This window comes from Micropterus salmoides, unplaced genomic scaffold, assembly GCF_014851395.1.
Source record: "Micropterus salmoides isolate LMB-PRFRI ecotype aquatic unplaced genomic scaffold, ASM1485139v1 Ms_hic_scaffold_10, whole genome shotgun sequence".
Taxonomy (NCBI): domain Eukaryota; kingdom Metazoa; phylum Chordata; class Actinopteri; order Centrarchiformes; family Centrarchidae; genus Micropterus; species Micropterus salmoides.
In genome coordinates, this window is record NW_024040041.1 from 977081 (window position 1) to 1002111 (window position 25031).

The following is a 25031-nucleotide window of genomic DNA, read 5'->3' on the forward strand; positions in this document are numbered from 1 at the left end:
ATATATAAAAATAAAACTGACAAGCAAAATCAATACACTATGTTGTGATTGGACTATCTACGCCCTGCTCATTGGATAACATTTGTCTTACATAAATGTAGCCATTACATTCCATCTCTGCATGGACTGAACATTATTTAATGCAGAGACCTGTAGGCACTACTTTCTCATTTATATTTGCATCAATATGTATTGCTCTAACTGAATTTTAATTTGTTGAAGGATAAGCCTGGTGTTTTTCTATATTTTATATTGTCAACAAATCCCATGAAAAGACCAACACCTGTGTCTCAATGCTTTCTATCTTTGGCTCCTAAGTCCAAGCCCATTTGTAAACCGAAGATAACCCGAAGATGTAAACAGCAAATATATAACTGAAGTTCTGGTATGACTGTGGGAATGAAAGTTTAGGTGGATCAATCAGTCCTCTATTTTGGCCCAGACTGAAACATCAAATGTTGAGTGGTTATAATTTTTCATTTGCTTTTAAACTTATGACATCAGCTGTGCTTTATGTTCAGTGCTAATTGTTGATGTTATCATGCTAAAATGCTAAACCAAGATTAGCCACAATGGTAAACAAGTGCCGAAAGCACTTTGCTCAGAACGCTGCTGTGCCTAAGTACAGCCTCAAACAGCTGGTCACTTTGGTTTTTAATGTAACTCAAACTTGAGGAAATAGTGATTTTTTGGGGACTAATTTCGGCAGTGGATTAATCCAAATTTAGTGCTTTATATTTGAGTACTTCTGGCAGCAGTAATGTATATTTTTAAGAAACAACACCAAGTGCAACATTGTGGTTTATGGACAACAATGAAACTCTCATGACACGATAAGATGTATCAGGCTTTGGATGCAGACAACACTTGTTATCATACATTCTTTGTTGGTTTGGGTGTGCACATGGGATTTGTTGACAATAAGAATAATATAGAATATCGCCACACTTGCTTTTAAATTCAGTACTTATTTCTTATTTTGACTATCTTGAGACCTGTTAGAAACAACAACCAAAAATCTCTTTGCGTCAGTTACTCTAACTGCCCTCATCTTCTAAAATTGATTCCCACATAGTTAGTAGCAGTGTGAACACAATAAGCAGCAAACTACTACCAAATAATGCTAAATGTTTCCGTGATTCAGAGGAAAATTTGCTTAATTTTCAATCACAAGTACAATTATGCAGTTAATCAAATCTTAATTTCATGTCCAGAGTTTTAGCTATGATTTGTGCTCTTATTATTATGAAATTCCTGCAGGGACAGAGAGAATAAAGGAACCACAGAGTGAAAGTGTGGTTGTAGAAAGTGAAGAGCAGGTAGCCCAAGGAAGGAGGAGGGAAAGGGGAGGGCGGGAGGTAGAAAGGGGAAGGCTTGCCTGGTTGTACACAGAAGTGAACAACCAAGGCAAATATTATTCCAACAACAATCTGCATGCAAAACATATATAATGTGTTTCAGTTTACTGCATGAAAATGCAAATTTTCTGTAGGTATTTGAAAATAATTACAACAGATTTGTTTCTTGGTAAACTTAATATTTTCACACACACCTCAAATTTCGTTTTATCATTTGAAACCACATATGAATTTCAGATTGTCATGAAATAATAACTGCATCAAATACAGACATGTAAAAATGCAATATGACATTAAGAACACATTGAATGATAGGTGCAAAATACATTCATCCATATAATGTGTATGTATGTGACATGTGACATAGCTCATACTGAGATGAGAAGACAGAAAGACAAAGAGGAAACACACAACAGTTGAACATAGGAAAGAAAAGAAAATATATCAAGAGTGTTTCATTGCTATGTCATATGAACACAAAGACACACATTAAAGATGAATACACAAATGATGAAAAACACAATGCTTATGCAGAGAGACATGCAGAACCTTTATATGGATGAAGCAGGCAGTGGAACCTGAGCAGATAATAACAATCATGTCAATGATCTAATAATGAACAACAAGGAAAACTGAGTCTTAGGGCAATATTTCACTGAGTAAAAAACATGGAAAAGTCATGACATTATTGAGATTTGAGGCTCAACACAAACATACTAAAACTCAAAGAGTGCGATCTTGGCCTTAAAACAGCACTTAAAACAAAATGACATAACAAACTCAGATTCACTATGTTAAAGAACATCAGGGGTGGCTGCCACTCAGGAGGTAGAGCAGGATGCCTGTTAATTGGAAGCTTGGTGGTTCAATTCCCAGCACCTACAGGCTATCAAAGTGTCCTTGGGCAAGATACTAACCCCTGAATTGCCCCTAGCAGCTGTTGTGTTAGTTTCTGTTTGAGTACTTAGGCTCAGTGTATGAATGTGAGGTAGACAAGAAAGGCAATATACAAGTGCGGGGCAAGAACAAAATAGTACAGGGTTAAGAAAAGCTAAAACAGGGTTTTTCCTTGAACATTTCAATTCAATTTTATTTATATAGCGCCAAATCACAACAACAGTTATCTCACAGCGCTTTTTCTAAAAGAGCAGGTCTAGACCGTAGTCTGTGATGTTATTTACAGAAGCCCAACAATTCCCCCCAAGAGCAGCATAATTGTTGAAGTAAGAGGTAACGCTAAATTAACATGGGAGCAGATTAAGAAACTGAAGGAAGAGAAAATGAAATTAATGTAAACCTTTCTACGGGCCCTGCTAAAATGTTGTTGCAATGAGTGTTGCAGCTTAGCAGCCATTATCTCTTCCTTGGATTATGCAGAATCACAGTTCCAACATAAAACGTAAAGGATGTATATGAAATGTATACTGCGGTCTCTCCCCTCACAAACATATTAAATGAGTCCTCTCCCAGGGAGTCTTCTCAAGTGCTGGGAAGGCAGCTAGTGTAACAATTTTTGACTTTTCGTGAATGGGATGCTGTACCAGTCCACATCAGGGAACACACCATTTACAGGTCCTTTTCTAGACACTTAAACATGGCTTATAATGTATATGTCCATCAATGCATGACTTGTGTGCTGCTAAACTACCCCGTTGACCTATCTTAGTGCAACTGTTGTCATGTTGCTCATATCTGTCATTGTGTTTTTGTGTTTTTTTGTGAAGCTGTTGTGTAATTTATTTTAATTTACTGACTTCCGGTCAGCTCGGAGGCATTGCGAGGCTACCCAGCCGACCAATCACAGAGCTTACGGTCCGCCTCGACTCGATGTGTAGTTACATTTTTGAGGAGGTGCACGTCAGGCGACGGCGTAGCCTCTGCGTAGCCCCGTAGCCTATGCATCACCTACGCCATCGATTCGACGCAGAAGAATAAATTACACATACGCACACTGTCACTTACTCTGAACAATAACTTTGATTATTTAAAAAAGGAATTGCAGTCACGATCTTCCAGAGCACAGTTCTCAGGTTTCACCTTACAAAGGTAGATCCCTGCTTATATGGTTTTAAATTATGGCACTTCAACAAAGTTCACACATTTTCCTTAGTCAACATGATTCTCCTCCTGACACCATTGTTGCTAAACTGTTGTAATAGAACTTAGGTAATAAAATGATGTAAGTGCAATCCAATAGGCCTCAGGAGATTCTGACCACCAGTAATAATAATAATTAAATACTAGCCATCGATAATTGGTTGGAGAAAAGGAAAGTGAAAAGAAAACAGACTGTGTGCATGAGAGATAAACGGAATGAAAACTGGTGATAGAGAATACATTAAAGGGGCCCAGCTCTCCACTCTGTTGTGGCGCAGCATATCTCCTTACAACAATGAGCCTCTAAGTAAGACTCAAGAGTCAGGTCAAGCCTGTCTGTGAATGAAAAACATCAATACTATTTCTACTGAAAACAAGGAGGACAGAGAGACAGATACTGTGAAGGAAAAAAAAGGGAAGACAAGACAGCAGTCAGACAGAGCATGAAATACAAAGCAAGGGAGAGATTATTGCAACATTTCATTCCTTTATTCGACTACCACCCACTCACTGATTAGGTTTCCCCACCAAAGGGGAGATGTGTACAGTATCATAATGCAGAGTGCGTCTGCTGCCTTTGAAACTAATGCAGTCAGCAGGCAGGTGTAATGTGCAGTCTTGGCCATTGGAAGCTCTAGCGCCACTGCACCAATGTTCACCCCAGAGCTACCTCTCTGCAGCATTTTTTTTCTTTTCTGAAGGAGACGGCAGTGTTTTCCTCTCCTCGCATTCAAGCAGGCAGGGCATTCTCCCTGATCATTTATCCTGTTTTGTACTGAGACAGCGAGAAACCTTAACAAGTTGCAGAGTCACAAAAAGACAGAGGACAGCAAGACAATAATGTGACTGAAGGCACGTCCAGAGACAAAAGAGATTCTACCTGTTCTGAATGGCCAACCCTACTGCCACACAAGAATGTTGATATTGTGCGATTCTGCACCCAGATTATGATCAATTGTAGTTATGGTTAATGAAAAGACAGCTGTTGTGCAGGTCTTGGATGAGCCGCAAACTCCAATGGAGGAGGTGGGGCGTGCAATGTATATTGACTAGCAGCTATGTACAGCATGCTAATCTCGACAGTCCATCTGTATGTAACGTATGAGGTCATCAGCAGTCACATGACAAAACAACCTGATGTTGTTTTTATTGCTGCTGGTGATTTTAATCAAACAAATCTCAGAACAGTATTACCTAAATTCCACCAGCATGTCCACATCCCCACCAGAGGAACAAACACGCTGGACCACGTCTACACCAGCGTGGTCAAAGAGGCTGCCGCCCAAGAGAGCCACATCAACCTTGAGGAATATTCATCACAGTGACATCATACATCAGCAAATGTGTTGATGATGTGGTGATCACCAAGACGATCAAATCATCATCATCAGAAGGCCTGGATGAATGCACAAGTGAGGGCTCTATCCAGAGCTTTTTAGTCTGGTGATAAAGAAGCTTACAGCACCTCCAGAGCGAGACTGAAAGCTGGCATCAAGGAGGCAAAGCGGAGACATCAGCAGAGACTGGAGACAGACCTCAACACCAACAACACCATTGTGATATGTGGCAGGCCATCAAGAACATCACAGGCTACAAAAGCAGGAGCTCCCCCATCATGTGTGATGCGGCATTACCTGATGAACTGATTTTATGTTCGCTTTGATCTCCTTAACAAGGAGTCAGCTGTAAAGTCTACTGCATCTACAGAGGACCGGCCGCTGTCAGGATCCACAGCAGATGTGAGAAGAGTCCTGCTGAGAGTGAATATGAGTAACTCAGCTGGGCCTGTTAACATTCCTGTCCGTGTTCCACAGAGGATGCCATCTCCACTGCACTCCACTCAGCCCTCACACACTTTGAGCAAAACAACACCTACATCAGAATGCTGTTGTGAAGTTTGCGGACGACACCACCATCATCGGCCGGATTTCAAACGATGAGACTTCATATTGGGAAGAAATTGATAATCTTGTAGAGTGGTGAGAACAACCTACTGCTCAACGTCAACAAAACTAAGGAGCTGATCATTGATTTCAGGGAGAAGGAGATAAAGACACACACTCCTGTCTAGATCGGTGGAGCAGGTGAACAGTTTCAGGTTCCTGGGAATCAGCATCACAGAGAACCTGACATGGTCGTCTCACATCTCCACGCTGCTGAAGAAAGCTCAGAAACCACTGGAATTCTAGAGGAAGCTTAAGAAGGCCAAATTCCCACGCCATATTCTTGTCAGCTTTTACAGAGGAGCAATAGAAAGCATCCTGACTGGAAACATCACTAACATGGGATGTGCACGGCCCAGGACCGGAGGGCTCTGCAGCAGGTGATTCAGACTGCTCAGAAGATCATTGGTACCCATCTCCCGAGCATCAGTGATATCAGTGAGGTGAGGTGTCTGCAGAGCCCAAAGGATACTGAAGGACAGTACCCACCCAGCCACAGCCTGTTGCCTTCTGGGAGGAGATACAGAAGTTTCTGCTGCCGCACCACCAGACTGCAGAGCAGCTATCAGACTCTTAAACTCTAATTCATCCTCAGCACTGCTCCACTGAATATAGTTTATTTCTTTTTACCATTTTTATAATTGCTTCTGCATTAATGTATATTGTCTGCTATGTAGCTATGTAGGGAGTTACAAAACACAATTTCACTCTATAACTTGTTATATTATGACAGTAAACCTACCTATTTGAAGGTGGGTCTCCGACATTGACAGCATTGTGTTAACAAAATGGATAGACTAATTCCTCAGAGTTAACTTGAATGCATTAGTTTTTCTATATACACACGACTGAGAGAGAGAGGGAGTGAGCGAGCAGAGGTGCTGAGTGAATCTATGCGCTGCGTGCAGCTCCGCAATGAATTATGATTTTAATCACATTAAATAACATATAGTATGTGGCGGTCAGCATTGATATTGTGGTGTGTCTCCATAAATAAATCAATGAATGGGAAACACTGCAGTGTGGTGCAGATTCTAGAGACTGTTTTTATGTCATCTTAGTTCTGATAGTGAGTTAGTAAAAATCGCCTAATATTGCGCATGAAAAACCAATCGCTGATCATCCCTTCAATCGTCAATCCAATTGCCAATCGGCACAAGCCTACATGAGAATCAGACAGGCTTAGGCCCACCAAACCCCCTCGAAACACCACCCACACAACCTAAGCCACATTTAAACAAGATTACTGAATAATCATAATAATAAAACAATATATTAATGATATAATAATATATTAATTATGTAAATTACATATTATTCATTATATATTATAATCATATTCAATAATCAATATTATACTATATATCACTATATAATATTAATTCCAACAAAAAAAATACAGTATTCCTTCAATAAATCCAGAAAAACACTCAACATGGTTAATGCTAAGAACGAACAACCACTCGTGTAAAAATGAGCATTTCCAAAATTTGCTGTGGCACATCAACATTGTTTTAATGGCCCGCCCCATCTAGGCTGTGATTGGTCAGTTCACAAAAACTGACATTGATGAGCCCATTGAGTCGACTATGAAGAGTTTAAACAAAAGGTACCAGCTAAATAGCCAGCTAGCCAAACTCACTCCACCTTATCCAAATGTCACTACTTAGCTATAATTTGAAAGGGGCAGGGCCCAGGTAAAGTTTGAATGAAATGGACAGAAAGAAATTGTTTGGGAGAGGGAGAGGCTGAGAGATGTAATAATCTTAACTGATCTCTGGATCTCTGAGAGTTGCATGCATCAGATGGAGTGATTGCTGACACTCAGCAATGAAAAGGTTAATTCCTAACCGTTTTTTCAATTGTGTTCAGTGTGACTATGCCACTGCATTAATGTTTATGTTATTGATTTGTCTTTAAATGGTGTTCTGGCTGGCATAATTTGTGTTCCTACAGGGACAACTGTAATCATCTTTGGATTTGTTGTGTTGCTGTATTTCCTCAGTTATTCAACTCTGAAAATGAAAATTGTCAGTTAATTTTTTTGTCTTTTGTTGTCATATCTTAAAATTACATATGTCAAATTACCTTTGTCATGTTTTTTTTGTTCTAAGGATAGAGGGTGTCTTATGCTGTACTGACTGTAAAGCCAACTGAAGCAAATGTGTAATTTGTGATATTGGGCTATATAAATAAAATGTACTTGACCTGAATAAACTTAACCAAGTAGTTTCAGTCACATAAACCAAACCATTATTGTTGGCACTGGATCAGGAAATGCTGGTCATTTTACAACACAATGTGTTGTCATTCTTGTTTTTTGGTAGAATCATTCTACCAGTTACTACAATGTGTAAGTCTCTGAACATAAATAAGTGAGAAAAAGTATGTACGCTTGCAGCAAACTTAACTATTTAAAACTAAATCTGAAACAACTTTGACCTATTTCTTGCCCAAGTTCTATTTAAGTTCTTCTCTTATATTAGCTTGTAGTTATTATTCCAAGTAAGAAAATGTCTTTGTCTCTTTATACCCATAAAGTGTTGGCACTTTGCTTTCATTTTTTGGCTTTTGAATGTTACATAGCTGTACACATTCGGGTCACAGATGTGATCAGTGGATGACCCGCTATACCACCTAAACCAAACCACCCAATCCGTGTATGGTTCATTCTTTCATTATTTTGTTTCAAAACCAATCAGAAAAAAAAAAGTTTTTGGGTTTTTCTGTTTTAAAACCAAAACAGAAAAATGGTAAAACGGACAACCAAAAAACAGACATCTGTTTTGTTTTTCTGTTTTAAACCCATAACGGAAAAGAATGGAGCTGCGGTTTCTATCTTTGACAGGTGTTGTATCCCTGCATCCCGTTCTCACTCCCCGACTCCTCACATATGGCATGGTCAAGACCTATCGCACTGGGGATCCCTATTGCATCATAGTTCAACGCAGTGGGGGAAGCCCTGTAATGTCAGATTGTGATGGTAAAGGTAGATAGGCTATATGATATTTAACCGAAAAGACTGAGTAAGAACTTGGTTGGGGTGAATGGAGGGCCAGCACCAGGAGAACGGTGTTCACATACGAAAAAAGAAATATTAGAATATAGCCTACTTGTTTTGCAAGATCGCGTCAAGCTGGAGGAGCCACTCAAGCCCTCAAAATTCTCCAAATTCCTAGATTAAGTATGTCAGCATCAAGGAAGCATTTTGTTTTGGGCTGATCTGAAGCAGCTGGTTACCTGAGCGATCTAAGAAAATACTCGAATATGTTTATCAAGGGTATTTCCTCGAGGCTATGGCCAGGGTGCGAACTACGAGGGAGCCAGGGGGAGCTTTACTCCTCTTAATAAGACATGAGCTCCCCTGAAAACACGATTTTATTTTGAATATTGTAATGGGGGTCTCTAAAATATCAACAATACGCTATTTTTGCCATTCATTTTTATTTTTCTGGAGCCTATCATGGATCATGCAAATCAGTACCATCAGGCTTCATCCAGCCAGAGGGATCACTGACCGTCTGCAGTGCACCAGGTCACTCCTGGGACCTCCTCTCTCTCGCCCTGTACACTCCAGCGCCCGCTCCCTCTCCAGCGGTAGACCTATGAGTTGTGTTGCCAGTGGAACCAGTGCACTGGACGGTCAGTGGTCCTATGCTCCTAATCCATGTGTTCCTGGAGGCTCTCTGCAGAGCAACGTTCTACATTCTTTCATCTCAGAAAATAAAGGTCAGGTCGAAAAAGTGTAGCCTAGAAAGGCTGAACGAAAATTACCCGAACCTTTTAATCTGAGAATGATTTGTTAATCTACAGCTTGCCGAATTAACAGTTCATGTTTTCTGTGTGCCATTGGATGTACTGACAACTCCGTGTATTAATTTTAAACTGAAGAGATCTTAAAAACCGGAGGATTCTCAGGAAAGTATTCCTGTTCCAGTTGCTAGTGAGTTACAAATTGAACGTTGAGCCAGTATTACAATATACAACATTATATAGCTGCAGCCTCTGGTACTGCAGCTATATAATGTTGTCCTGTTTTTAAAACTAAAAACCCTGTTATGTTGATGTTCAAGCTCATCTTAATTACATTTAATCAGGCACCCCCATCACCCTTATCACCAGTGTATCTGCTGCAGGTTTATCATAACACATATATAACACATATAAGTGTAACACACAGAAAAACAAAAACCTCGGTCTGTTTTTTTATTTTCTGTTTATCTGTTTTTGGAAAAACCAAAAAAGACTTTTTGGTTTGAAACGATATAATGAAAGAACGAACCATACACGGATTACATCCCCTATTTTACTTTGGTTTACTTTGTGACCCTTGGCTTAACTGGGTGGTTAGTGAAATACAGCCCACTGTATTGATGAGTATGCATCAATAATGCAATCAAACAAGCCTTGACCCAAAATACTTTGCTGCAGTCCCAGCATTCCCCTGTCCGCTGTTTCCGTAGCAACAGTGGAGAGGGAAGGAGAAAGTGAGAGAGTAAGAAGTAAGGTGTAAGAGAAAAGAGGAGGTGGGGTAATGATCAAAGGATGGAAAAGCAAGACATAATGATATAATAAAGATGACATACAAACATCAAAAACAAAATATTACAGTTTTTCTCACTCGCTTTGGTATGTTTCCCAAATCATCCCTAACATTTGCAAAACAGTAAGTGCATTTCTCGAAACATATCGAACAAAAAGCACAACACAGTGGGTGGATTACCTGCAAAAGCCCCGAACTTGCTCAAAATCCTTAGTGTTTACTGATATAAACTATGGCTAACGTTTTGATGACAATGATTGAAAATGCAATGGCATACAGGTGCTGGTCATATAATTAGAATATCATCAAAAAGTTGATTTATTTCAGTAATTCCATTCAAAAAGTGAAACTTGTATAATGTATACATTCATTCCACACAGACTGATATATTTCAAGTGTTCATTCCTTTTAATTTTAACTGACAACTAATGAAAATCCCAAATTCAGTATCTCAGAAAATTAGAATATTACTGAAGACCAATACAAAAAAAGGATTTTTAGAAATGTTGGCCAACTGAAAAGTATGAACACGAAAAGGATGAGCATGTACAGCACTCAATACTTAGTTGGGGCCCCTTTTGCCTGAATTACTGCAGCAATGCGGCGTGGCATGGAGTCCATCAGTCTGTGGCACTGCTCAGGTGTTATGAGAGCCCAGGTTGCTCTGATAGTGGCCTTCAGCTCTTTTGGGGTTTTCATAATCCTCTTCAACAAAGTTCTTATGAAAAGACTGTTTCAAATGCTCACATTACTGTAAAGCACATGCTGGACTCTGTGCGTTCTTGGTCCACACCCATCAACCTATGGACTTTTCATTTCTCCATCATTCCCAGGCAGAGGAAATTCCTTCTCATTCAGGGGAATCCATGTAACGTTACACATTTCCTGACGGCTTTCGGAACTTTTGAAATAGCCGTCAGGAAATGTGTGATTGGATTCCCCTCAATCTCTTCATAACAATTTTGCTGAAGAGGATAATACACACAAAAGAAGAAAAAGAAAGTCAACAAGAACAGGAATCAAACTAATCAAACTGAGCCCTGTGCTCTACCAACTGAACTAACCAGTGACACTGGTAATTGCTTTGAAATTATCCTAAAGAAACGCACCTGCCAGCCCCTGTATTCAGCTATGGTTTGTTATCTTGTGATCACGAGTAAATTAATTATCCCGTTCTCAGGGGAAAAAAACATTCGTTTTATATATATATATATATATATATATATATACTGCTCACTGTGTATTGTTCAGCAGAGACTGGTATAATTCATTGTGATCAGCAGGACATAAGCAATTGATAATGTAGCATACAATTGTACATAATCATTTATGTCAGTGTGTCAAGTCATTTGCAATTTGTTCACAAGTGACGAGATGATGTGGAGGTTTGAGAATTTCAATTCTGATCTGAGAAATGCACCAAAGCAACTGAGAAAAACTGTAACTTTGATTTTGACAACTGAGAAACATACTAAAGCGAGTGACAAAAATTGTAATTATTTTGATTGAGTAATCACCTCTTGCAGGTCACACAGAGCGGTGTACTGAATGTACCACGTACCAGAGTTTTGACAATTGTAAGTTTGTTTCAGTAAATGTGCCAAATCGATTGAGAAAAACTATAACTTTGATTTTGACGTGTTGAGCCATTTTACATGCAGTAACTTATGCAATGAACTTGTGCCTAGATGTTTTGGGGGGTAAGACTATTCAACAGAGAACCGGTATAATTCATTGTGATCAGCATGACATAAGCAAGGAAACAGCAGACAATTGTACATACATTTGCTTCAATGTGTCAAAGCATTTGCAATATGTTCAAAACAATGAGAAATTGCTTTTATGATGTGCACAAGTGACGAGATGATGTGGAGGTTGAACAATTAGTTTTGAGAATTTCAATTCTGATCTGAGAAATGTACTAAAGTGAGTGAGAAAAACTGTAAAACAAAAATAACAATTAGTGAGGTGAAAAAGTAATTTAAAACACATTTCCAAAACTAACATCAAGTATAAGAGCAAGAAAGGTCCTCTCAGTTGAGGACCTACCTACCTACCCCAGTCACAACTGAGGTAGGTAGGTTTATTGTGACAATAAACCTACCTACATACATACCTCAGTTGTTTGACCTCCTGTGACTTGTGCTCTTGAGCCAGGATCACCAAAAGGTCAAAGCAATGCATTTCACAACATGAACGATGATCAAGCTGCAAACCACAGAGATCCATCTGGCAGGCGCGAAGCAAAGGTGGATTGTTGAATTTTTGTTAGTCATATCCTTTTAATCTGCACTATTTCTGTCTTTTGAACCAGAAGTGGCTTGTGCCCATGCCCTACTGCTTGCTTAAAATGAACTAGATCTAGGGAAAAAAGCAGAACAAGAAGAGGAATAAAAAGCCATTACAATGCAATGCTGCCCTTTCAGAATGCATCTGAAATGCTCAAGTCTTTCGTTCTTCCCACCCATAGCAACCAGAGATTTGATAGTGTTGGATTACAATGAGAGCAGTGACATTAAAATATGTAATTAATCCCATCCAAGTACAGCACAATCTGTGATAATGTCTGCGAGAGGGAAGGGAGGAAGGAAAGAGAAGTGTCGTAGAGGGATTGGAAGAGAGCCCTGGTGGCATTTTTAAAGCAAAAGCCTGACAACCATTTTCAAATATGTGTGACTGTGAAGTCTTGAGGTGTGCTTGACTTATCTAGTCAAAAAACTTTACGAGTGGTAAATGTAAAAAGATAACATAAGAAAATTAAAGCTGCAAGCAGCGTTGGGCCGGCCCTCGCACGTGTAGCGCTTCAAGGTGTGAGACGGCCACATTGCAGATTCTGGAGCTGTGACAGGGTGGCTGTGAATTTGCCACGGGCTTCGGATGCTGCACAAAGGTGTTAATCATCACTTCCTGTGTCCCCTTTGTGCTGCTACATAGCACTTGTACACATGTAGATGTGTTCAGGGCGGGACTGTTATCAAGCACGTAAAGTTTGGTGCAGATGTGAGCATGTACACTGAAGTTAAAACAACTTCCTCTTTCATGGCGAATCATCGATTTTGGATGCCACACCATGGGCACACCGTCACGAAAACTCACCGTTTGTACAACTTTTAATCGTCAAAGGCTTTAGAGTAGAAAGGGGAAATCTGAAGTTGGTCGGACTAATTCTTTAGGAGGAGTTTGTTGGTATGTTGTTGTATGTGTTGGTAAGTATGGAGTGTGTAAAAAATCCAAAAATAACCATAAAATTCAAACTGGCCAACTTCCTGTTGTGTTTAGGGCATCGCTCCAAGAGGCTTTTTTTGTACATAACATGACATAATAACATGTGCCACAGAAATTTCATGTAGGTAAAACGGGCCGCAGGGGCTGCTACGTTGAAGATCACTTCCTATTGCCAGTAGGTGGCGCTATGACTATAGGTGAATGTTGTCTTGTACATGTGTTTAGGGCAGGACTCTTATCAAACATGTAAACTCTGGTACAGATGTGAGTATGTACAGTCAAGTTATAACAACTTCCTGCGTCGTGGCAAAGAGTTAAACTTTGCCGGCACGCCACCGTCACACTGTTAACTGCAAAGTTTAGAGTTTTACAACATGGCATCATCAATGTGGTTTTGGGACAGTTTTAAAGTTGATATATGTCCAACCTGCTAGGAGTAGTACATTACAGCATAAAACATGTAATTTCCTGTTTCCAGCGCTGTGACATTGCATGAATACTGGCGTGTGGATGTGTTCAGGGCGGGACTTTTATAGTATATTCCAAATTTGGTACAGATGTGAGCATGTAGTTACAGCAACTTCCTGTTTTATGATGAATCATCTATTTACGAATAACGGCCACGCCATTCCACGAAAACTCACCGTTTGTACAACTTTTAATTGTCAGTGGGTTTAGACTGCACAGCAAAAATTTGAAGTTGATTGGATTAATTCCCTAGGAGGAGTTCATTCAAGTACAAAGTGTGTAAATCGCCAAAAATGACCATTAAATCCAAAATGGCCGACTTCCTGTTGGGTTTAGGCAATGGCTCCAAGATGCTTTTGTTGTCTGGACATGATACATGTACCACAAAAATTTCGTACACCTAGGTGAAACTCTGGGGCTGGTCTGTAGGGGGCGCTAGCAAGCCATTTTGCCACACCCATGCGCGAAACCCATAAAATACGAAAATCTACGCCACTCCTGAATTTTGTGCAAAGTTTGGTGAGTTTTTGAGCATGTTTAGGCCCCCAAAAATAAGATTACTTTGCAGAAAAAAAACATTCCCTCACATGTTTCATGCTCGGGCCTAAATAAAAAAGCAAAAAAAATTTCTAGATGTAGTAAGCTAATTGTTTTTGTTTTTACAGTGGATGTGAAGCTTTTAGAGTGCAGCTGTCTGTCAAAATCCCACAAGATCCATCTTGTGGGATTTTGTATTTCGATTGAAAACCATTAGCTATTTTGTTAGCTTTAGCTGATATAGACCTTCATAACACCTCAATAGTCAGTGTTCCAGCCCAGCCTGACAGAGACACGGGTAACCTACAAAAGACACAGTTTTATTTTGAAAGTGCTATTAGAACTTCTTAAAACTTTTTGTGAGTCAGGTATAGAAAATTGTTCCCTGAAGGATCCAATTATGCAATGGATGGAGCCAAATCTGCTGTTAAACAAAACAGTGCTTTCTGTGGGCTGCGCTGTAAAAACTGACTTGAGCTCAGTTCCAGAGGAAACCAACCGATTTGCAATCACCTCTCACTGGCCTTGAAGGGCAACAAATCAACCAGTGCACAGCAGCCACTTTCACTCTGGTACCGTTCCGAAACAAACACATTTAATTGAATCCTCAATTATTTCTTTATTTCTATTCTGTTCATTCTTTGGTTATATTTTTGAGAATAAGTAAGAATGTTGGGCAAAATACTTTTCATATCCCCTTGACGCCTGAATTTATTTACAATTATGTATGTTTTCATTTGCTTTAAAGCTGATGCTAAATTAAGTGGAGATTATTAATTTGTCTATAGAACATAGAAAATACATAAATTCAGGTATGATGTAGGTATGATGCAAATTAGTGACAATAGGCATAAATGAGAAACCAGTGCTTGCAAAAGGTTCCTAGGTACGTATCGAATATGCACAAACAGGCATTGGGGGAATACATAGGCTATCTCTGCTGCTGTCTGAATGGAAGCAATGGGATGCAAATTTGCAGCAATCTGCGTTAAGGGGATATTGGTTTTGATTCGCAATAAGACAATAATTGATTGATCTTAATAGGACAAATATCTCAACTACACTCTAGAATCTGCAAAAAACTGCTTAGTTGCATTTGTCCACACCTAAAGCAAAGTATGGAAAGCCCAGGCACCATTTTTCCAAAAGCAGTCTGGGAAAAAGGCTTCTCTATGCCAGGTTGACTTTGCCAAAGTGCCAAAGTGCTTTTGGGGGAGAAATGTGGTGGTGAGTGTTTGGTTTGTGGCACCCCCGTCTGTAAGTACCAGAGTGAGAAGAGACCGGGTGAGAGGAGGAGAAAGAGGAGGAAGAGGAGGAGCAGGAGGAAGGGAAGACAGCTACACACAAAATACAGACACACATAAAAGGATGGACATACAAACAAACAAACAAAGAAAAAATAGAGAAACAGACAGACAAACAGACAGATGGATAGTGTGACACAGACCAACAAGAGGCAAAGTACAAATGCATGACCTGACACAACCTGGGGAAGGAGACAGTAACACAACAGCCAACTAATAACAGCAACAGCACGCATCAGACATGGACCTGGACTGTGAGCTGTAACCTTTCAACTCACTCTGACCCCATGACCTATTCTCCTGTGGTTACAGCATACTGTAGGTGTAAAGAGGGAAGGCATTTATCTCTCACACACACGCAAATGGACTAATAAACATTGAGCATGCATTTAGTCACACAGACTCGCACAGTGTGTTCATTTGTTTAAGTGGTGCTAGGATATTAACAACGTCAGAGGTTCATACTAAATGTAGCTCAAGTTTCCCGTAATGAGGTAAACATATGTAAACACAAAAACAAAAAACAATGCCTCACAAAGTGCTTTTCCGGTTGTGATGGAAATTTTTATTGATAAGACACATGGCTTTATTTGTTGCTAAAGTAACCGCTAAACGCTAAACTAACTCCTTTAAAGCAACGTCACATTCTGGGCAGTGCTCTATTATCTCCTATCAAATTCAAAGGATGTCGTCTTCTGTTTACTTTTTTGCTATAGTCTGATAAATGCACAGTAACATACTGAAATGAATTAGACTGATGCAACAAATAAAGCTATAATGCAATAATCTAATGCAATCTGGTTTAGTCTAGTCTAGTCCAATCAAGTCTAATCAAACTGAGTCTAGAATAGTGTAATAATTTAATTATTTTTTTTAAATTAGTCACATCAAGTCTGATCTAATTTAATCTAATTTAGTTAAATTTAGTCTTGTCCAGTGTTGTCTAATCTAGTCTAGTCCAGTCTAGTATTATACTCTTTTCTATTCTTATCTAATCAAGTATAATCTCATTAAATCTAATCTGGTCTGGTCCAATCTATCTATCTCAAATCTACTGTAATTTAGTTTAATTTGACTGATTTTAGTGTATTCTAAATTTAATCTAATCTAATGAAGTCTGATCAAATGTAATCTAGTTTAGTCCAGACAAGTGGTATCTATTTTAACCAATTCTACTCTAGTCTAATGTAATATTGCCCAGTCTAGTTTTATTGAGCCCATTTTAGTCTAATTTAATCTAATATATTCTAATAGCTTTGGTTTCCACAGAGAAATTCAAGTTTCCCAGTGAGGTTGTATTAATAAGTGTTTTTTACTGTCTTGTGTTACCTCTGAGAAGCTGGAGTTAACACTGAGCTCCTATTGTCTGGCTTGACTTTCTCCCATGGAGGATGTCACACTGCTGGACTCTTATCTGTCTGGGTGTGTATTTTTGTAGGTGAAAGGTGAACAAAATTAATTCTTTTAGTTTTATTAGTAGTAAAAGTGGCAGTAGGCACGATGAAAGGGAGAGAAAACGAATGGAATATATGGAAAAAAACATTACAGAAAATGGAAAGGCAATAGAGGAGGTAGGAAAAGGAAATGTGAAAGCAGAAATTAGGAAGAACAGAGTGTGGGTAGGAGAGAGAAACGGAAGTAATGAAGAGTTACTGAATTACAGTAACAGTGAGAAAAAAAATTAAATAGAGTGAGATAGGTGGAGAGACAGAGTGAGAGACAGACAAAGCAAAATAAAATGAAGACGCCTGATGTTATTACTGAGAATAGAATGACACTCATCTGATCTGTTTTTCTGCCAGATCAGATTCATAATATTGCACATTTACAAAGTTTCATTTCAAAACAAGACATACAGAAACAAATGTAGACTTTTGTAACATTAAAATGTTGCAAGAAAGTTCCAGTAAGCACACAATTTTAGATAAAAATGAGGCTGGAGACATTCTGTATTTTTTTTTATTGCCAATCAAATCCCATAAAATAGCAGAATTAACAATGAATATATCCTACTAACAATATTGTATGTATATAAATCACAAATCCTCTCTAAAATAAATTTCTCTGTGTCAGTGTCATAGAGCACCTTTGTTGTTCAAATACCATTAAAAACACATCAGTGACCACATTGTTGAACTGGATGACATGTTCTTTCATAACCACTAACACACGCACTGTAGTTTATTTTGACTCAGTCCCATATAACAGATAACAGATAGAAATACTCACTATAGCACCACGTGTGTATAAATCATCAAATGAAACTAGTCATCAATTTCCAACTGTTTGATTAACATTAGCTAAAAACTGTATGTATGTAAAAAATTTATTATTTTACTTGCATACATACTTACGTATATCTAGCAGGTATAAATTTACCATGTTCACCATCTTAGTTGAGCATTGAACATTTACTAATTAGCACTAAACACATAGCTGAGGCTGACGCTTTTATCCAAAGACAATTGCTAAATATGTCTGAGGTCGCAAGCCTCTAGAGCAACTAGGGGTTAAGTGTCTTGCTCAGGGACACATTGGTGGTTGTGTCACAGTGCTAATCAATCAGGTCTCCCATGCCAAGGGCATGTGTCTTATCCACTGTACCATCACCACCGCCTGTATAGATATTTAGATTTATTTCAATTTCAACCAAAGCGATGGGCTGAGCGAACTACTGACATGATATGATCCATTGAACATTACATAATGTGCAGGTGCTGAGTAAATAAAAAATGAGTTTGAGGGAATGGAAACGGGTGGAGGGTAAATTGTCTTGTGTCTACACAGAGCAGTGTTAGCAGCATGAAATACTGTTACTGCGCTTGCTGCAGTTAAATCAAAGTCAGTGAAATATGATTGATATATAGTCCAGAAGAAATTTTGGAAATGAGGCAGCAATGCGTGGATATTTTGTAGTCCTTTTACACAATGTGTTGACCCACTCTGACCTCCTCCCTTTGCAGTGCTAATATCCTAACAACATGTCATGTTCACAAGGCCACTAGATGGTGAACACCTGATGCTAGTCTTCTTTTGTCTTTTCATGGGATTTGTTGATAGTAAAAAAATCAGAACACCAACAATGTTGTCTGTATTCTAATACCTCTTTGTATCAAGTATTACAGGTAACACAGTGATTCCCAACAAGGGATACTCGTACCCCAGGGGGTGCTTGTGAAGTTGCTAGGGGGTACGTGTAAAGATTGAAAACATAGCACAACTCATTTGAAAAAACATAATTTATTATTTTATTAAAAGAATATATCCACATAAGGCAACTGTAACAACTGAACACCACTGTACCTGTTGCAGTTATGTAAGAGCGCGTGAAAAGCGAGCAAGTAAGTCTAAACAGGTAGCTAAAGGTAACGGATAAGTGGTTGAACTAAATTGCTAACAAATTGATTAGCAATTGATTAGTTGATTAGTTGTTAACTATTAGATTCAATAAATTGCCAACTATTTTGATAATTGGTTTGAGTAATTTCTTAAGGAAAAAAAGATTTAAGCTTCTTAAGTAAATATTTTGTGTTTCTTTAATCCTGTATGACAGTAAACTCCCAAATAACTTTGGGCTATGGACAAAATGACATTTGAGGAACTCCACTGATGATTTTGGAAAACAAGAATCAACATTTGTCACCATTTCCTGACAATCAGTTTATCAGGAAAATAATTGACAATAAAAATAATTGTTAGTTCCAGCACTGCAAAAGGTAAGCCAAAAGTAATGGTTAAATGGTTGGAACATCAGCTTTGTATGGTAGTAGTTGAGCTGACCAAACCAATCTTAACACTTAAATTGTATAATAAACTTGTGTTATACATTTATTACACGATTGTTGTGATCAATGAAGGGGTGTAGATTGACAGGACCGTGGGGTTACCTTACACAAAAAAGGTTGGGAATCACTGAGGTAACACTATAATACCAATAAAAGACAGTGTTTTGAAATGAAACAGTTTAGCTGTATGTTACAGTAACACATGCAACTGTATCAGCTATGATGAACACAGAATTCAGCATACACCAACAAAACCAATGTTATCTTGCATGTAGTGTTGCTGAGTGACTGTGGATCCACCTCAGTAATGAATCGTCTGCAGAAAAGAGTACTGCATTCTTTCACCACATTCACCAAAAAAACACTTGTGTCACAGCAGAGTAAATCCTGGTGCTGCGGCAGCCTCTGCAGTACCTCTGCAGTACAGATGCAGGATATGCATGAAGGGGACTTCTTCTACAACAGATGTAGTTTGAAGGTGTGAATGAGAAGAATCATTGTGGACACAATACAATGAACACATGTAAGCACCTGGATGTATTTTTTAATATTGTATCACATATTATGTGTTGCGATTATTTTGCGTGTAACTGGGTATGTGTACGCTTGGAACAGATGTGTTTTGATGTTTTTAAGCACATATCATTCAGGACCATGCATCAAGAGACAGCTCACTGCTATCACTCAAGTATCCCACGCTCCTCCTCATCCCCCCCTCTGCCCTCCTACCTTTCCGAACGTTCCCGTCTGTTGTGCGCTGGAACTCCCCGGCGCTCAGCAAGAAACAAGCCCGGTCATGTGGGTAGCGCTCACGGCTGGTGGTGGAGCCAAGGCCCCCGGTGGCCGGGCTACGCTCGTCCCCGAGGACCTGGTCTATAGTTGGGCAGTCCTCATTGGCCAGGGCCGCCGCATTGGTTGCTGCGTCTCCATTCTGCTTGGAATCTGGGAGAGATGGGGGGTAGTAGTGGAGATTAAAAAAAAAAAGAGAGAAATGAAAAAAAAATTCATTGGTGTGGAGGTGACAGAAGAGGACAGAAATGGAGAAATGGTGGAGGGAGAGAGGAATGAAAATTTGTAGGTGAGAGTGTAAAACAGGAGAGGAGACCAGACGAGAGGAAAGGAAAGGAGAGAGAGAGGAAACATGCAGATGAGATGGGAGAAGATGATAAGAGAAAAGGTGAGGAGAGAGAGATAGAACCAGGAGAGGAAAGGAGAGGTGACATGGAGAGGAGATGGGATGGGGAAAGTTGAGAGAGAGTGAGGAGGAGGGGAAGGGAAGAAAGATATTAATGGTCAGGAGAGAAGAGAAGGAGGAGAAGCCAAAAAACAGGAGGCGAAAGACAAGTGGCAACAGAAAAACAATTAAAGGTAAAAACAAAATGAAAGATGGTAAAAGGAGGGTGGAGAAATGATAGAGGGAAAGTGGAGAGAAGAGGGAGAGGGGTATAAAGGATTGTTAGTGACTGAAAACTGTTCTGATCACATGAGTAACACACTGTAGCAGAGCAGGCTGCTGACATGCAAACACACACACACACACACACACACACACGCACACACACACACACACACACACACACCATTTAACAGCAATGAATGAGAGAGACTTCATAAAGGAGTGGCAGAAAGAGAATGAAAATATATACTGTGCTGCAAACATACACAAAAGAGGAGATGCTACAGAGGAGGCAGTATTTGTGGCTTTCAACACAGCTGTCAAATCTAATCTGATATGATTTACTGCTCAATAGTTACAAATGCCGGCCAGAGGGGTGGACACACACACACACACACACACACACACACACACACACACAAATATATAGGGATAATGTAGCACATTTTCAAAATTGAAGACGAGCACAGTCTCATCCCAGGGCATCAAATACCAACGCTTTGAGAAAGCCTGACAAAGCATTGGTATTTTGCACACAAAGTACCCTTCAGGGTCCATATAAGAAGACGCCCTGGGCAAGTAACTCCTATGTAACCCTGTCACACAATGTACGTATTTCAACCCAAAAAACATGTTTTCCTAAACCTAACAATGTAGTTTTTAGGTGCATTTCATAAAATTACTATATTGTGGAAAAGTGATTTTTTTTTAAACGTGAAACTGTCATATATGCTAGATTCATTACACATAAAATGAAATATTTCAGGCCTTTTTTGTTTACACCTTGATGATTATGGCTTACAGGTCACGTAAATCAAAAATGTTATAATATTAAAAGAAAGGATGTATAATGCTGAAATGTCGACCGGAGAAGAGCCTTTAATCTCTCAGTCTGGTTCAGTACACACAACCACAATCATTGGGAAGACTTCTGAATTGACAGTTGTCCAGAAGACACTCATTGACACCCTCCACAAGGAGGCTAAGCCCCAGAAGGTCATTGCTGAAAGGGCTGGCTGTTCACAGAGTTCTGTCTCAAAGCACATTCATGGAAAGTTGGAAGTGTGGTAGGAAAAGGTGCACAAGCAACAGGGAAGACCGCAGCCTTAAAGGGATTGTCAAGCAACCACACTCAACAATACAGTCAGGCTGAAGGCAGCTATCAAAACAACCTGGGCTTCCATAATACCTCAGACGTGGTGTCCAATCTAATATGGATTTCTATGAGCCGTAAGCTGTAATCATCAGAATCAGAATCAGATTTATTGACAAAGTTGTTTTTACACATTCAGGGAATTAGTTTTGACGACTAGGTGTGCAACAACAATAAAGATAAAGACATCTAAAAATTACGAGGTTGATGGAGGAGGTGATTGATGGTGGTTTAGAAGTACGCCAAAATTGTCTTTGCTAGGCTGAATTTCTTCAGCTACTGCAGGAAGTACATTCTCTGCTGAGCTTTGTTGGTAAGGGAGTTGATGTTCCTGGCTGGGCTCTTTCTGAAGTCCACTGCCATTTCCACTGTCTCCACTGTCAGCTATTTCTGGCTGCACCAGGTGAACAGATGGTCAATCTCCCAGCTGTAGTCGGACTCATTCCCACCACAGATAAGCCCAATGAGGGTGTTGTCTTTGGCAAACTTAAGGAGCTGAACTGGTGTTGATGGTCTGGAAGTTGGAGACAGACAGGAACACAGACATCCTGGTGTAGGTGCCTTAGGAGTACGGGTGCTGGAGGATGAAGTGAAGGGCCATGTTAACTGCATCATCTACAGACCTGTTGGCTCTGTAGGCGAAGGACAGGGGATTTCATTACTACAGGGCAATGGATGTGTAGTCATTAAGTCCTGTGGTCCTTGGTTGTTTGGGGACAGGCTGGCACATAGCTCCAGTGAGGTGTCCGTGAATGCCGGAGACAGCTGATCAGCGCAGTGCTTCAAAAGTAGATGGGGAGACACAATCCAGCCCAGCTACTTTGCCTGGATTCTGCATCCTGAATAGCCTGTTGACACCCCCTCTGAGATGGAGAGGGTGGGAAGTGGAGCTGGTGGGCTGGGGCTGATCGGAGGGGTGACTATGGATGGTGTCAGGACAGACAGTAGAAGTAGTTTAGCTTGTTGGTCAGGAGAGAGTTGTTAATGGAGTGTGGGCTTTAGCTTTACAGTTTTTTACAGTTTAATTGGTGTTGCAATTCAATTCAATTCAATTTTATTTATATAGCGCCAAATCACAACAACAGTTATCTCATAGCACTTTTCATAAAAGAGCAGGTCTAGACCGTACTCTATGATGCTATTTACAACAGTTCCCACCAAGAGCAAGCACTACACGAGGCAAGGAAAAACTTCCTTTTAAGAGGCAGAAACAGTAAAGACAGTAAAGATAATGTTGGTACAGACTGAATGAATGATGGTACAAATATTTATAGTAATGTTCCTGATAATAATCTTAATGTTAATGATAATAATAATAACAATAGGACTAGTAATAAGAATAGTAGCAGAGGGTGTAGAGCAGGAACATGGGGATAACAGGTGACTCAGATCAGGTCAAATCCAGACTCTACAGCTCTAGAGCCAGAAACACCTGCAGAAAGTGATAAGGTGAGAGAGGACAGGGACGAGAAAGCACAAGACTACGGGAAAGGGGAGAAGTCGTGTTAGTAACATGCATTAATGGGATGAGGTTGCATAGAGAGGGAGAGAAGGAGGAGGAGAGAGGAGCTCAGTGCATCATGGGAAGTCCCCCTTGCAGTCTAGGCCTATAGCAGCATAACTAAGGGATGGTTCAGGACTCACCTGAGCCAGCCCTAACTATAAGCTTTATCAAAGAGGAAAGTCTTAAGCCTACTCTTAAATGTGGAGATGGTGTCTGCCTCCTGAACCCAAACTGGGCCCTGAATCTACATGAGAGGATCTTGATAGCTGAAGGCTCTGGCTCCCATAATACTTTAGAAGACTCTAGGAACCACTAGTAACCCTGCATTCTGGTGGGGTAGAAGGATTTTAAATTCTATTCTGGATTTTACTGCAAGCCAATGCAGAGAAGCTAAGACAGGAGAAATGTAATCTCTTTTCCTGGTTCTAGTTATTCTGAATAATTTTTAGACAGGATGTTCTGGATTTTTGCAATATTGAAATCTGCTAAATGTGAGAGTCAAACGACATGTCCTGATCAAAGATAACTCCAAGATTCCTCACAGTGGCGCTGAAGGCCAGGGTGAAGCCATCCAGAGAAACTATATCTTCAGATAATGCATCACGGAGGTGCTTGGGTCCCAGAACAATTATATCATTTGAAAATTTAACATTTGAAAATTATAGGTCGTCCAGTTTTTAACATCCTGAAGGCACATTTGGAGTTTGGCTAACTGATGAGTTTCATCTGGCTTGATCGATAGATATAATTGAGTATCTTCTGTATAACAATGAAATTTTATGGAGTGTTTCCTGATAATATTGCCAAAAGGAAGCATATATAAAGTGAATTGGTCGCAGCACAGATCATTGTGGAACTCCATAAATAACTTTGGCGTGCATGGAGGATTCATTGTTAACATGTACAAACTGAGATCGATCTGATAAATAGGACTTAAGCCAGCTTAGAGCGGTTCCTTTAATGCCAATGAAATGTTCCAGTCTCTGTAATAGGTTTAAACACTAGGTTTAAACAACAGAGAAGCCAATTGAATCTAAGAGAGAGATAAATGTAGTACTAAGGCTATCATTCTGAAAGTTCACATGAATATTAAAATCCCCTACAATAACAACTTTGTCCGTTTTTAAGGACTAAAGTTGACAAAAACTCAAATTCAGATAAAAAGTAGTAAAAAAGTATAAACCAGGAGCACGGTACACTATAACAAATAGAAGTGGTTGCAGTGATTTCCAACTTGGGTGTGAAAGACTAAGAACAAGACTTTCAAATGAGTTATAGTTTGGTTTAGGTTTAGAGCTGATTAGTAGGCTAGAGTCGAAGATAGCTGCAACTCCACCTCCTCGGCCTGTGCCTCGAGGAATGTGAGTATTAATATGACTGGGAGGGGTGGATTCATTTAGGCTAACATATTCACCATCACCCAGCCAGGTTTCAGTAAGACAAAATAAATCAATATTACAATCTGATATTAGATGAGAGAGATCTGACGTTTAAATGTCCACATTTAATTCTCTTACTATTCTTTTTGCACTATTGCTCTTGTGGTTTTAATTTTTATGAGGTTTTTATGCACAGCTCCTCTTCTGTTTACCTTTGATTTAAATAATTTCGATGGTCGGGGGGCAGACACCGTCACTATAGGATTTTCACTAAGTAACTCCTGAAAAAGAAGGGCAGAGAAGTGTGTTAGACTGCGACTCTGCCTCCTGGTCTCAACT

General features: G+C 39.6%; 1 protein-coding gene across 1 annotated transcript in view; it reads right to left on the minus strand.

Moving 5' to 3' along the window:
- LOC119918404 (potassium voltage-gated channel subfamily C member 1-like) overlaps window positions 1-25031 on the minus strand; it is a 128301-nt gene that overhangs the window by 23954 nt on the left and 79316 nt on the right. The window contains exon 4 of the mRNA XM_038739145.1: window positions 19990-20202. Coding sequence (XP_038595073.1) covers window positions 19990-20202 — 213 coding nt within the window. The remainder of the gene's footprint in view (window positions 1-19989; window positions 20203-25031) is intronic.